Source organism: Lygodium microphyllum, chromosome 12, assembly GCF_053477565.2.
Source record: "Lygodium microphyllum isolate KBCC chromosome 12, Lygodium_microphyllum_v1.1.10, whole genome shotgun sequence".
NCBI classification, from domain to species: domain Eukaryota; kingdom Viridiplantae; phylum Streptophyta; class Polypodiopsida; order Schizaeales; family Lygodiaceae; genus Lygodium; species Lygodium microphyllum.
In genome coordinates, this window is record NC_141146.1 from 90231442 (window position 1) to 90247128 (window position 15687).

Genomic DNA, 15687 nt, shown 5'->3' on the forward strand with positions numbered 1-15687 from the left:
AGGGGAAATCAGCCTTTCTCCATCGTTGATCAGCAGTACATAGATAGGCCTTGCTTCTTGTTGCTAAAATGGAAGAAAGAGCTCAAGAAAGAGGTGCTGTAATGAATTTACAGGCTTGCTGTCCTATAAAACAGCAGTGATAGAAGAGGGAATATGGAAGAATTTGATAATGGAGAAGTGGGGGATGATGATGGGGATGGATGGGTCAGTTTCTGGCTATCTGTGGGTGCTGTACATGAGTTTACAGCAAAGAAAAATGATGCTGAATGAAGAAAAACGAGCTCTATTTATAGGAGAGAAAAGAGCTAGTACAAAAGGGGAAAGTGGAGTAGCACAAGACAAGTGTCCAGCCACATGTCATGAGATGTGGCAAATGGTGGGACTCTTGGAAACTCGTGTGACAAGTGTCGACACTTGTCTCTTCTCTATGGCCTTCCTTTTTGGGCTAAATACTATCAAGAATAGAAACAACCAAATTTAGTAAGCACAGTCAGAGTACAGAATTTACTATTTTTAGAATGCCATCCCTATTTTTTTAGGACTAGCATTTTTAGGCTAATTCAAGGCTCCTAAAATTTAGGGACCTCCTAAAATTTAGGAACCCCCCAATATGGGTGTCATATGAAAGCTTTTTCCGTGTACATCGCAAAAACGGTATCAGAATCTTCATGTGACTTTCCTATGCAAAGAAATGTGCATTTCAAGCTTTCAGCCCACACATGCACTTTGTACAAGCATTTCATGATCATGCCATCTTGTTGATTGTAACTCTCTGTTCTGGCGGATCTAGCCCACACTTCAAGGCATCAATCCTTTCTGTGTGCGAGTCTAACCCTAATATGCGTGAGTTCTGGTCACAGGCGCCCAATCAAGCCATATAGGTGGAAGTGTGAACTATCTTTTCTCTAACCCACCGCGTGGGTCCACCATAACCTGTGACCACTCATCAGTGGCCAGCTCCAATGCACTTTTCTTTATATATAATTAGTGCAAAGGAAACAAATTTAATAAATCATTATATAGACAAATTAATGAAAAAGGATACAAATTCTGTTTCTATAGAGTTGTAACACCTCAATTCATGCTAGCCACTGCCAATCATCTTATGTCAAATTATGCCCATGTTCATGAGTGTAAAGCTAACTCTTTACCGAATGGGGATCAAGTAGCTGCAGTCATGGGAACTAACCTGGTCTTACAATAGATTGCTGCTTTCCATGAGAGGGCAGTCATGTTTTACTTTACTGAAAGGACTCCCTTGATCACTAGAATTCGTGCTTGGCTGCAATCTATGCTTGTCAATATTGAACAATGCCCAAATGATGCTTCAAGGCGTATATAGGCCCCTCAGGTTGAAGAGATTTATGATGGACCGAGGGGGGTCTTCTAGGTTCTTTTTTGGTCCGCGGAAGTACGGGCTCTTATTATGCAACGCATTCCTTTGTTTGTGGATGGGTAGCTAGTTCATATGGTCCCTTGGAGGCCCATGGCCAAGTTTTAGGAGGTGCTAAGACAGGCATGCCCAATTTGGATGGAGGTGGTTGATTTTACTGCACATCTTTGGAGACTTTTCCCTTTGGTTTTGAGAACCCTTGGTAAGGTTTTGGTGGAACCTCGGCTGGCTTCCCGCAAATAGGAATAGGGCATGTATGCTTTGGGACACAAGGAAACCTCGCCCAACAAAAATTCATTTTGAGGTTCGAGGGTTGTAAATGTTAGTGTATGAGTTGAAATGGGGTACTTTTGTTGGACACTGTTTCAGATGTGGCCAATTGGGCCATTTCATTTCAGAATGCGACAAAATCCCCTGAGGTAATGCAACGCTCTATGAATCCTGACATGGAAATGCAAGACCACCATTCTCGGCAAATACTTCAACAACCAATAGCTGATCCTGAGCAGCTCTCCCAACATGGTCGTGATGATGGCAAGAAGGATGTTTCCCACGTTGGTCTCGAGCGTGCTTCGCTTGCGGTTGGGCTGAATTTGTCTCCTCAAGAGGATTCTTGGGTCACTGTGGTTCAACGTAAGGCCAGGCAGGATTCTCGTTTGTGCCCATCCACCACCGCCCCTAATTACTCATACCTTTCAATGCAGAGGTAGGGGATTTTATATGAATCTCAATCTTTGCGTGCTCCGGCCATGGAAGATAAAACACTCCGGCCATGGAAGATAAAAGGACTTCTAATTCTGCTTCACGCTTTGATGCGTGTGGAACTTGTACCTCTCCGAGATGTTTTTCGTTCCCAGTAACTACAGTTTCCTTCCTGTGCTTCGATTGCAGGATTGCAAAGGGCAGATCTTGTAGATGTTATCCGAAGTGAAATGGAGAGATTCCAGGCAGCTAGGGCGATTGATGTAAAAGGAAAAGGGAAAGCGGTGGTTCAGTAGTTTTTCTCATTTGTGATTGATCATGAAAATTGCTTTTTGGAATGTGAACGGTACTTCTTTGAGCAGCAAGCAGTATCAGCTGTGGAAAGTTATGTTAGCTGGAAATTGGGATGTTTTTTGTGCTATGGAGCATAAACAACACGCTTTGGCTGGATCTTCTTATATATATAAGGATTATGCGGTCTTCTTTAGTGGTCGAACTCCGCATAAATTAAGAGTTATGTTGGCTGTCAATCTTTCCTACAACCATCGTTGGTTTCTCAACACCCTCGCGGCCGATTTGTGATTCTGGAAATACTTTATGGGGGAGAGGTTTTGTGGCTCGTGGGCATGTATTCTCCTTCTACTGCATTGAAACGTCATTAGCTTTGGGACGACCTGCACTACCTTGCCATGGCTCGTCAAGTCTTTGTCATGGGTGACTTTAATGCATGTGTATCTGGGGATCAAGCGACTTCTCTGCATTTGGTTATGGATGGTCCTGAGCGACAAACTTGGGATGCTCTCGTAGCGGTGTCTTTGAAACAAGACATATAGTCCTCGATGTATCCATCACTACCCGAATATACTTATTGTTCTTTTCAACATCCAAATACCTAGGCCAAATTTGATAGGATCTATATTTGCCAGAGTGATTCTTTTCTTCCTGCAGACATTGATATGTGGGTCGAACAACAGCATGTCTTATCATATCATTACCCCTTGGTATTGGAAATGAGCCACAGACCTGTTTATGCATTTAAGCCTCTCCTTGCTCGTTTGCCTCTTCATTCTAATCAATCTTTTCTATAGCAAAATCAGTTTTTGGAATGTGTTCAAGTGATCGCTTCGTTTAGCTTGAGGGTGGAATGTGTTCAAGTGATCGCTTCGTTTAGCTTGAGGGTCCTATCTCGAGGGATGGAAGCTTGGCCAATTTTTAGGGATAATGTGCTAGCTTTATCCCGACAATATGGTATTCCGCATGCTTCCTCTTTTCGAGCTGAATTGCAGCATGCCCAATCTTTATTAGCCCATTCCTTGTCTCTGTGTCAGTTAGGAGATTCCAATGATGACTTGCTCACATGCATTGAATGGTTGAAAGGCAAGGTTCAATCTCTTCAGAAAGAGGAATATGCAAAATACAAAAAATCGCCGGCCAGAGCGGAAGCTTTACACAATAATAACTATGAATCTCATCAATTCTTCGCTCGTCTGCACCAAAAACATGCCTGGGAAAATATAGTGTACTTAATGGATGGGCAAGGTGTTATGGTGATTAATCTTGACTCCATCATTCGGATGAGTGTAGACTTCTATAGGTCCTTGTTGGGTCCGCAATAGATTTTTTTCGATGCTATTCACTTTGCTCGCAGATATATTTGCGACTTGGTTAGTAATCAATTCAAACCAGAATGGGTGAACTTAATGGAGGTTGATATTTCAGAAGATGAAGTGAAAGAAGTGTTGTCCCACTTGCCTTGAAGGAAAAGACCCGGCTAGGATGGGCTTCCTAATGATTTGTTTTCAGCCCATGTGAAGCTACTTAAGGACCCATTAACTCGCCTATGTCAACAAGTGTAAAAAGAAGGAATTGACTTTTAGCAAGTCTTTTTACCTGTTGTCAAAATGATCACTCTTCGTATATTGTTTGTTATCGTAGTATCCATGGATCTTGAACTTGATCAGATGGATGTCAGAACTACATTTCTGAATGGTGATTTAAAAGAAGAGTTTTACATGAAACAACCTAAAGGCGTTGTTATGCCATGCAAGGAGCACTTGACATGTAGGCTTAAGAGAAATTTATATGGTTTGAAACAAGGTGGAATAAAAAGTTTGATGCCTTCATGCTCTCACATGGGTTTAAAAGAAGCAATGCAGATCACTACTTATATATAAAGAAGGCTAATGATGGAAGCCTTCTAATACTTGTGCTTTATGTGGATGATATGCTTAAAGCTGGTAAGCATAAAAGCCAAGTTAATGCACTAAAAAGACAGCTGAATCTACCCTTCCCATCAAGGACTTGGATCCAGTGCATACATGTGACAAGAGATAGAGAGCAGTAGCTCTTATTCCTCTCACAAGAAAAGTACATCAACAAAGTACTTGATCGTTTCTCTATGGAAGATGCTAAGCCACTTGGTATTCCTTTACCACCATATCTTAAGTTTAGCAAAGTAGATTGCCCAAAAGATGATAAGGTAGCTAGCTCAATTAAGGGTGTTCCCTATGCTTCAACTTGTGGGTCACTCATGTATACTATGGTTGCCACTTGACCTAACATTGCTCATGCAGTGGGAGTTGTAAACAGGTTTATCTCAAATCCTAGCAAAGCACATTGGAAAGAAATGAAATGTATCTTCCAATACCTTAAGGGCACACAAAGAAAATGTATTTGCTATGGAAAGGGTACATCACATCTACAGGGATATTGTGATGCAAACATGGCCACTAACTTGGATACTCGCAAGTCTACTAGCGGGTATATAATTACTTTGACTAGTGGGGCCATTTCTTGGTGCTCTAGATTGCAAGAGATAATAGCACTTTCTACCACACTGACACTAAATATATTTCAGCCACTAAAGCTTTATTCTTAAAACAAATTTAAAGCTTCCTTAGTTTACATCAACCATTGCACGCTCACTAGTGTATAGCCAAGGAAGATTACTAGTGCACATAGTTGAAGCAACCTCTAAGGCTTTGGAAATGCCTCTCCCTCTATCATCATCCAATTATACTTTTTGATTTCTACAACATTTAGTTGAGAGATTTCCCCATATTGGTCAATAAGCACACCACAACAGTACTTACATGACACCCAATCTCAAATTATTCTAAACTTTACATTACGTTCTCTATACCTCTAGAAATGTAGTAAGAATAAAAGGTTGATGTGGTAGAGGTGTTAAATGTGTGGTATACGCTCTTCTTTGTCAAAGTGGCATTGATTGGGTTGTGAATAATTGTTTGTGTGTGATTGTAGAGCTTTACTAAGTTCATGTGTCTTATCAATTTCCTTTGAGCCCCCATGTGGTTGTTGTTGGGTGTTGTGCCTAGATTCCAAGCCAAAACGAACCTTGTGCTAAGGTCATTATTCACTACTGACACTCTTCACATCTCGACTACAAGTAGTAGAGAATGTTTCCGCTATCCACAGCTCCCTTCTCAACATATCTCTTGGGGGAGATTCCCTACTTCGGTAGCTTCTACAAAGGGGAAGTGGTTTTCTTTTCTCTTCACCTTTTCAATACACAAGGATGGAAAACTCAAGAGAGAGAATTTGGTTCAGCAGAGTTTATAGGATGCTCTCATCAAAAGATTAGACTGGCAGCTCAAAGTGGCAGGACTTGGTACTTAGACCAAGACCCAATGACATGCAGGATAGAATGTTGAAGGCATTGAACTTACTGGAGAAGGCCCCTCCAAAGATTACAATGGGACCCAAGGAAGAAGTCTTGTAGAGATCCCTTTGCATAGATACCCATGAATGTCCCCTTTGTCAAATACACTAACGGATTGGGGCCCCAAGGCTGATAAGGTTAGCTCTTGAGTAGGATAGGCATGCCAAATTTTTCACGGTCAAAGCGGACCGAGGGGAAATGTCACAAATGGAAGCTAATAGCTAGCATCCTCGCCTAGTTTATCTGGACCACCCAAATATAGTAATGATGTAGGTGGATATATCAACTGCAGAGATTCTCTATGATTTGGACAAGGCTTGTCAACACTCCTGTTGGACGTGGGAGAGGAGAAGCTACAAGCTGGCTTAAAGACTATGCAGTAAAGGAGATGCTTCTCTCAGGAACTTCGATTACAGCATTTTCTTTCATTTTCAGCCACATGGTCGGTCATTATAAGCCTTCTGATTGGTTATTCTATCAGGCCTTGTAATAGACTTCCCTTTTTGCTTTATACATGTTATTCTTCGGAAGTCCTTTTCAGAGCTAATTTGCACTTCGCCTTTGTAATATTTCATTGCAAGGGAATGTATGATTCAATCTTTCTTTTCCCTGAAAAAGAAAAGCCAATCACAGAAGCCAAGGAGGCTGTTATTGAGTATCAACTTACTTACTTCAAGGAGTAACCTAACATAGGAGAAAAACCTCAGGATCAGGATACAACATGCAAGACTGTGGAAAAGAGAGAAGCAGCAAAGTGAAGATAGGCAAGGAAGAAGCTGCAAGGAGGGGATAAGAAACCTAAGAAAAAGGTAGTGGTTGCACAGGAAGGAGGCAACAAGCAGCAGCTCATGATAAACAAGCAAAAGAAGATAAACATGGGCTGCAGGCAATGAAGAGAGGACTGGCAGGTGTGCATTCATGATGGATTCAAAAAAGAATTTCCGAAAGTGTCTTTTTCTTTGGAAGATGAGTCTTGAATCTCTAATCAGAAAGGCCAGTTTCTAACACCTCCAAGTCCCTAGAGTACATACTCTGCATGATAGACACAGCCAGTTAGCCTGTTTGAATGACTTCAAAAGCCTCTTAAAGTCTTAATTAATGGGTTCAATTAAAATAAACAACCCAAGAACTATCAAATGTGTCAGGACAACAAAGATCAAGGTGAGCCTTTGCTGAACCAAATTAGAAAAAGCAAGCTACAAACTTCAGGCAAGCAACAGAAATGGAAGCAGATCAACCTCTTCAAGGAAGTTGGAAGAAGTCCAGCAAGGTCCTAGCTTAATATTAACTGAGAATGCTCTGTGCAGACCAAAAGCATTGTCACATTTGTCTAAATCAACACAATATCTGCCAATCTAAGGTAAAAACAGAAGTTGGGCAAGATCCACAAAATGTGCAAGGAAAAGAATAGTAAAGAATAACTTCTAGACAACACCACTCTGGGATCAAAAACTCTCCTATCAGTCAGCAACGTCACAATCTTAGGGAGTTTTCTCATTCATCTCTGCAAGCTAGAAAGTACCTTCTCCATTTGCGTTTTGAATGAAGTGAATACCTCATTACTCTTTGTCAAAGTGTCCTGCGAAACAGCAAAAACTGGTTAGTGCCTGTGAGACAACAAGAGGCATTCTACCTTATGAATAACTCTGTTCAACAATCGTAATTAACCGTCTTAGTTAATCTCTCCTGTGACCTCTCTCAAGAGCTTTCCCAAAAAAGCCAAATGCAAAGTTGTCTAGTAATATCTCCTGCCTTTAGTAATTTGGACAAATGTGAGATTTAGTGATCTAGTTATTATACCTGTATAATGTTACCTCATTATTTCTTTAGCCTCTCTCAAGAGCTTTCCTAAAAAAGCCAAATGCAAATTTGTCTAGTAATATCTCCTGCCTTGAGTAATTTGGACAAATGCGAGATTTAGTGATATTATACCTTTCAGCACATGCCTTAAGTCAAGTGTGCTTCTTTTTCTAACTTTTGTACAAACATTGTAACAGTATGAACCAACACGATATTTAGATGCTTTCATTCATTCTGTAGCCTCACACAGACTCTCTGGTGATAAAAAAGATCCGAGTGTGCTGCACATTAGCAAGGTACATGAATGATGAGTCCACAGCGCACACTAACCCTACAAAATGGGCAAATAATAGACACATCACACAAATCAAGAGCCTTATAGACCTTCGTCATCCCTCCATAGAAAACTAGTACAACTAGTATGTAGTTGGGCTGGCCTAACTACTGAGCCAATCTGAGTATCCTATACAATGCAATAATGCTTAATAATGCAGATTATTTGGTTACTTCCATGATGAAGGAAAATATGCAGGTGTCACGTGTGAGACAGAGAGAACAAACGTTGATGGCATAAAGTACACAATATTAAGAATCATTACAGCCATTGACACATGAGAAGAGATGGAGAAATGTGGAGAATCAAAGATGGGAAACCACTTAACCTAGCGTAAAGACCGAGCTCGAATACAAATGACCTGAGAGTATTGCATCTAAGTTGTCTAAAAATGTATGTCCAGCAAATGTAAAATCTTTACAATACAGCAATATGTTGGAAGATGGAGAAAGAGAACTGGCCTTCACTTTCATCACTTATGTGACCAACTCACATCCTAGAGGGAGAAAAGAGAGAAGTTGAGGGCTGAATTCTCTAGCAGAATTGGAGTTCCAGATACGTCAGAAGGTGGCGATTGTTAAAAAAGAAAGGAGAAAACAGGAAAAAGTGAGTTGGAATATTAAGTGAAACCAGTGATAAATGAAACAGAGTGATGTAGACTTCTTCAACCTAATATACAACGAGAAGGAGATTGCTTTTCAGCAGTTATGTCATTTTGCAAGTTGAAAGAAAAGAATTGTATAAAGGGGAAACAAGGGTACCAGCCTCCAAGGAAAAATGACTGAAAGGAACAACTATCCAGCTACTTTTTATAAAAGGGGACAAGTGGAAGCACAGTTGGAGGCTCAAATGAAACCCGTGTACATGGCAATTGAGGTCTTCTGGAAAACCAAGCCAATGAAGAAAGGTATCAGACAATTGGCTGTAGTGAATTTAACCTCTCCAAAATTGCATCATCTTAATATTATGGATTTTCATACTACGATTTCAAGTTCACAGCAATTGAGATCTTCTAGAAAACCAAGCCAATGAAGAAAGGTATTAGACCATTGGCTGTTGTAAATTTAAGCTCTCCAAATGCATCATCTTAATATTATGGATTTTCATATTAGGATTTCAAGTTCTGTTTGTGGATGTTGCACTATTACAAGGAAAACAGTTCCACATATTTTGCAATTTTTCCCTTGTTCCTGTGTTTGTATGCATAGGTCATGCGGTTATTTTCTCATAGGTTTGGCAAAAAAATTTAGATGTTTGGAATCACCTTGAGGGGATTCTCTTACTTTTTTGCTTGGATCAAGTTTTGAGCACTGGTCCTGTTAATCCTACTATTAATTCTTTTCTGCAAAATGTTTTTTTAAATCAAGTTGTATTGTGCCAAAGATCACAAAGGCCAATATGGCGGAGGACAAGTGGCCAGTTTACAAAAAATAACCAAATGATCATTACAAAAGGTATGCATAACTTTTAGACATGCCTATAACTTGAAATGTCAAACTGTAATGGACCTGCCTATAAGAAGTGAGAGGTTACATACGGGATTCCACTTGCCCCTCTCAACCTTAGTCACAAGAGGTACTAGGGGCTTTTGAGTAGTCATGATCCTTTACAAGGATATCTACTTCTTGTGTGGGTCACGATGAGAGATGAAGAGGCTCACTTTATGTGGATCTGCATACACACTAACTGCCCGCGTAATGTGTATGTGGCCATATGCTATTTCACTCCTAAAGGTCTCCTTAAGCCATCCATGTAAAGAGGGAGTTACCACTATATGAGAATATCTCAACCAATCAAAATGAGCCATGTTAGGGCTACAGCATATCCCTTTTGCATTCGGGATGTACTATCGAAAAGATACTTTAATGCACATATAAAATAGGATAAAATAGGAACTTTGTAGGATCTCCCAAGATACAAACCAGTCAAACTATGGAGATCACATACTAAGTCTAGGAGGAGCACATGTGAAACATCCACTTCAGTACAAACCTACACACGATACACAAGACAAGCTATATCCACAAACATAAGAGGAGTGGATAGCAAACTCACTTCCCAACCATATAGCTAAATGGGCTCACCCCAAAACCTAGGAGGTAGCGACAAATCAAGTCACAATCACATCCCAAGAGCTAGTGACTCGTATCACTAGCCCACATCATCCCAGTCTACAAATACGTCGACCTATAGGCCAAGATTCCAAGAGTGTCAAACACAAAATGATGTGCACAATAAGCCGTGAGTCCTATAAATAGAACTCCACTACCCTAACTCTAAATTGCTCTTAGTACGTTCACACTCAATCACTTTATAACCACTATGACCAATACTACTACTGCCTATCCTTTTCATTTTGATTAGCTCTTTAAAACAGCCCCAAAACATGCAAATTACCAAAAGTATCATTAAATGGAGAGCGATTCTAGAGAGATTGTGTACCACATGCAAAACCCTAATTTGGGAGGATCCTTCTACGCTATAAATATATAGGCTGCCCATCATTCACAGCCCCATACTTCTGTGCAGGTTTCTCACTTCCATGTGCAGATTTCAGTCATCGGTCTTCTTTGCGTGGCACTCCGGCCCCTCCAAACTGCTGCCATATCATCATCAGCCATCCAAACTACTGCCTTTGCTGATCAGGGTGGCTGCCCTGCTGTGAGGCATCTGCTCGACATCAAACAAGCTGAGTTTTGCAATACAAGCCTCAACACATCATCCAACACTCCATCAGCTGCTGCATTTTGCAGGATTGCTGCTCCCTTCATCATCGGCATAGAAACATGGAACGGGAACGGGGACGGAGACGGGAACGCCAAACCTAGGGAACGGGGACGTGGGAACGGGAACGGCATTTAAAAAATCAAAATTCATGAAAAAAAATTAATATTTCACTCATAATCCATGTGGACTCTGGGAGTCTGGAGTGTTAAAACTTAAAACCAAGGTATATAATCCACAAGGACAAATCATTTTAAGTTTTAACTTTAAGATATCATGCATTATTCTAAAACTACTCATTAGAAATTGAATTGCAACTTACAAGGCTCAAGAGGTAAGCTATTCAATTATAAATAATAAAATCCATAATACATATGCCAAAAATCATAAATGATAAAACAATGAACAATGAACTAAACTTAAAAGTCTAAGCTAAAAGAACATGCCTATGGTACCATTGCCAAAAAACTTAAAGATTACAAATATGAAATTGAAGTCTAATCTTTGAAAGAACATGCTCATTGCCCCAAAAAAGATTGCAAATATAAAGTCTAATCTCTAGACTAAAGCAAAATGCGGCATGCCGCATGCCAAAATAGCCCAAAGGGCAACTGCAAGACTACAAGACTCAAGTACAAGTATAATATCGACATGGCACAACTGTCAACAACCCAAGTGTCACAGTGTCATCAATGATCATAATATCATATATAATGTAAATGTGTCATGTATCATGAGACTCGTGATAAGTAAGCTAAATCAAAGATCATGATGGGGCTCTGAGGGTGCTCTAGCCACTCCTGAAGTGCCAGCCTCATCATCATGTGTACCATGAATTGCTGCATCTCCCTCAACATCAGCATGTGTCTTCTCTTCTTGCTGCATCTCCCACTCTGTGAATGGATCAGGCTTTGTTGTCATATTGTTACATAACATCCTCAAATTAGCACTAACGAATACTAGATCGTTTGCCCTCTCCACACCAAGACGGTTCCTCTTCTTTGAAGCAATGTGAGCGTAGGTACTCCACAATTGCTCCAAACAAGAGGAGCTAACTGACTGACTCAAAATACGGATGGCTAGTTGCTGCAACTCAGGACCATCCGAACCATAGTCCTCCCACCACAAAGCTGCCCCAATCTTACAGCGATCCTCCTGTGCATCCCCACAACCAAAAGAACCCCGAAAGGTCCTATAACATGAAAGCTGATCTCTGATCTTTCATCTAGTGCCATGATCAGGCACTAGACGAGACAATATAAGTCTCCATGCATCCATAACCTCACTGTCATTCTCTTGACCCTTGCCCTGGAACTCAGGATCCACAACAAATGCAGCTGCATGCATGGGTGAGCTATAGGAGTTCCATCTCGTCACAACTAAATGGTGTATTTCCTCATACGCCTCATCATTTGGTACCAACTCCTACAACTTTTCATTCAATCTGTCCATAGCCTCATATACCTTGCCAATGCAAGGTTGCATAGCATCCATAACCCTCAATAAATGTACAATGGGTGATACCATAGCATCTATCAGCTTTACATCATCCCAAAAAGTGGAGTTATTTGCTTTCTCCAAGCATAAGATACCTGTAGGAGTATCTGCCAATGTTAATGAGGTAAACTCATCACTAAGAAATAACTGCCTCAAGGCACCACTGCATTCTCTTAACCTGCCTAGCATCAAGAAGTTAAAGGCAAATCTGGTATCAGAGTATTTTAAAACTGTCTTCTTCGACCGCAAAGAAAAGTGATGGCGAAGAAATTGGTGATTCAAAACAAAGCTAACCACTTGAGCTCCTTACTCTATGACAGGTGCAATCCATGACAGGTTACCAATATCCTTTAGTAGGTTGTTCAAGCAATGAGCCATACAATATGAAACTGTGATATGTGGATAATATCCCTGAATAATAGCACCTGCTGCCCTATTTGCAGGCTCTCCATCTGCAACAAATCCCACAACATGCTCTGGGCCAATAAGCTCAACACCTGTAACCCACTCTGCTGCAAGTACATCTGCTGACTTTCCTGTCCCCGATGCATCATGTGAAGATATAAAATACATTTCCCCATGAGAATAAGCAACCATACCATGAATGGATCGCTTGCGTGTATCACTCCAACCATCAGCAATCAAGGAAACTCCATTTTTAGCCCACGTGCTCTTTCTAGTCACTGCTGCTTGCTCAACAAGGCGCTTTTCCTTATCGAGCAAAGTGGTGCGTAAGGTCTCTGATGATGGAGGTACATACGAAGGGCCATACTCACCAATCTTTTTGCACATCAATTTAAAATACTCTGACCTGGCTGCACGAAATTGAAAGTGGTCATGATAAAAAAAGCGTGCCACTGATGTATCCACCTCTTCCTTCTTCTTGGGATCCCAACTAGCATCAAGTGTGCTTTGTCTACGTGCAACATGTGGCGTTGTTGATGCCATGGCCGATGCAATACATGTAGTAGGTGTGGAGGTAGCACTTCCTGATACTGACCCTGCTCTAGATACATCTGATGGGGATGGTGTCACAAAAGTTGCAGGGTCAACTGCAACACGTCGTGGTCTAGATGCAAGATAAGCTTGTTGACCTGCTACACGGTCACGAAGCTCCCTTTGCTTCTCCAAGGTCACATTTGGACAAAACTGCACCTCTGAATTTGGCTCATGTAGGAGATGAGCTCGGACCTGATTATGCATAAATATTAAAATTTAAAATGGAACAAGTGGCAATTGGTAGTCCATATTGAATATTCTAATATTTAAGTAACTTTGAAAAATTAAAATCAATAAAAATTTGAAATACAAGTGCTCGGCTCAATGGATTACCTTGTTTGCTCCACTAGTTCGCTTGTATGGGCAAAGCTTGCAAGTCCATGGTCGAGATCCTCCACCACTCAAAGGGCAGTCAGCATTTACTTCTTCCCACCATGACCAATCATCAGACCTTCTTCCTCGACCACCAACCCGACGAGCGGGGCGGGAAGATGAAGCCATTTATGATTTCAGGCTGAAAATTGAAGGCCTTAGGTTCAAGAGTCGAGAGAAGGAAAATTTGAAGGCTGAAAATTGATTATTGAAGGCTCGAGAGAAGAAGGAAAATTTGAAGGCTGAAAATTGATTATTGAAGGCTCGAGAGAAGGGAGAAGGCTCAAGAGTCAAGACTCACTCAAGAGTCGAGAGAGAAGGGAAAGGGAGAGAAGGGAGAAGAAGAAGAAGGTTCATGGAAGAAGGAAGAAGAGAAGGGAGAAGTGAAGAGAAGGTAGAAGGAAGAAGAGAAGGTAGAAGGAAGAAGAGAAGGAAGAGAAGAAAGAATAAGAAGAGAAAGAAAAAGAAGGAAGAGAAGGAAGAGGTTGGAGGTGGGAGGAGAAAGAAGAGAAAGAAGAAGAAGGAAGAGAGGGAAGAGAAGGAAGAAGGTGGCTGGGCCTAGGGGCAGGAGAACTGGGCCAGGCTGAGGCGGGAGCAAGAGAAATGGGCCAGGCGGGTGCAGGCAGGAGCAGGCGGGAGCAAACGGGATGCAGGCAGGAGCAGGCGGAACGAAAAAGAACAGGGCGAAAACGAAAACTAGGCGCGGGCGAAAACTGGGCGCAGGTCACTTGCCACGTGGCGTTCCCTGTCTGAAACGGGACAGGGAACGTTCCATTTTTTGGAAACGCGGTCCGAGCCGGAAACATGCGTTCCCTGCTACGTTCCCTGTCTGAAACGGGACAGGGAACGTTCCATTTTTTGGAAACGCGGTCCGAGCCGGAAACATGCCGGGGACGGCGATTCTGCATGCCGGGGGGCCGTTCCGGCCGTTTCCTGTCACTATGATCATCGGACACCTCCTCTTGTTGTTGCATGGCTGCCTACTGCCAAGATGATCAGCATTTCATACCTTCTATGTTTCCTCAGTGCAAACCCTAGCATATCTTAACATGGTTTCAAAGCAGATGCTCTTGTAAAGAGTATCCTAACAATATTGTGGATGCTTGGTTTGTGTGAGATACATGAATGACAATAACTAATTCATAATGTCTCAAATACCTTCTTCTCGGGATTCCACGATCTCTTATCAAGCTTCTCCATCATTGGAGACCCTAAGCAAGCATTATGGACTTGGCAAGGAAAACAACACCCCACCTTCACCTTCACCTACTTTTTCTTCTCACGTTCCTAATTTCAATCACATAACAGAGGAGTTTGAAGAGTACTTGCACATCATGTATAGTCGAGCTTATACCCCTCCGACCAACTTTGCTACTATATTCGGACTAGGTGAGGCTAGCCACTTCTCCAATCAAGGACATATGACATTTGGGACAACACGCGAACCATCTTCCTTATCTCCACAGGGCTCAATGTCAAGTTCATATAACCCCTTTGAGTTACATGAATCAAAACCCTACCTTGATTCTCCTTTTGATGTGTAGGATCATGATAATTTGAAGTATTTAAACTTCAATAGAGAAGACTCTCGAAGTAGACATCCTTCATCAAATATATCCACATCGTTTGTTTCATTTTGGGAGATGGAGAGGGGAACGAAGCTCAACTCAAAGTGCAGTAGATAGTGTGGAAAGTGAAACACGACACCCAGTACAATAGACTAAAAGAGTGTAATCTAAGAGTACAAAGTACAACCCTTAAACCTTGGGATTGTAGGGGGTGTTCACACCCAAACACAATAAGTGCCTGTAAGTGTGTGACATAAGCACATACGAAATAAGACAATAAGTCTTGGGGGAAAAAACCTCTCGTGCCAAGAGTAAAAAAGTGCCCCAGTGTCCTACTGATCACCCACACTCCTATGTGAGAGTAGGCGTAAGTGAGGCGTAAGTGAAAACCCAACAAACCCCCCTGGAGTGAACAATGATTAAGAGTACAAGGATCATCCACCACCAAAGGAGCTCAAATTTAAAGCATTGCGAAATGCTTCAAATTTGTCACAAGGAAGAGCTTTGGTGAAGATGTCTGCCACATTATTGGTGGTAGGACAATAGACAAGGCTGATATCACCTGCATGTAGACTCTCTCTAACAAAGTGATAATGTATCTCAATGTGTTTCGTGC

General features: G+C 41.5%; 1 protein-coding gene and 1 pseudogene across 7 annotated transcripts in view; both read right to left on the minus strand.

Moving 5' to 3' along the window:
- Window positions 1-15687, minus strand: part of LOC148028027 (alpha-taxilin-like protein) — a 115053-nt gene that overhangs the window by 13513 nt on the left and 85853 nt on the right. For all 7 annotated transcript variants that reach the window (XM_087689723.1, XM_087689720.1, XM_087689724.1 and 4 more), the window contains one exon: window positions 7300-7356. In XM_087689723.1, coding sequence (XP_087545849.1) covers window positions 7300-7356 — 57 coding nt within the window. The remainder of the gene's footprint in view (window positions 1-7299; window positions 7357-15687) is intronic.
- On the minus strand, window positions 11395-13632 carry LOC148028028 (uncharacterized; annotated as a pseudogene).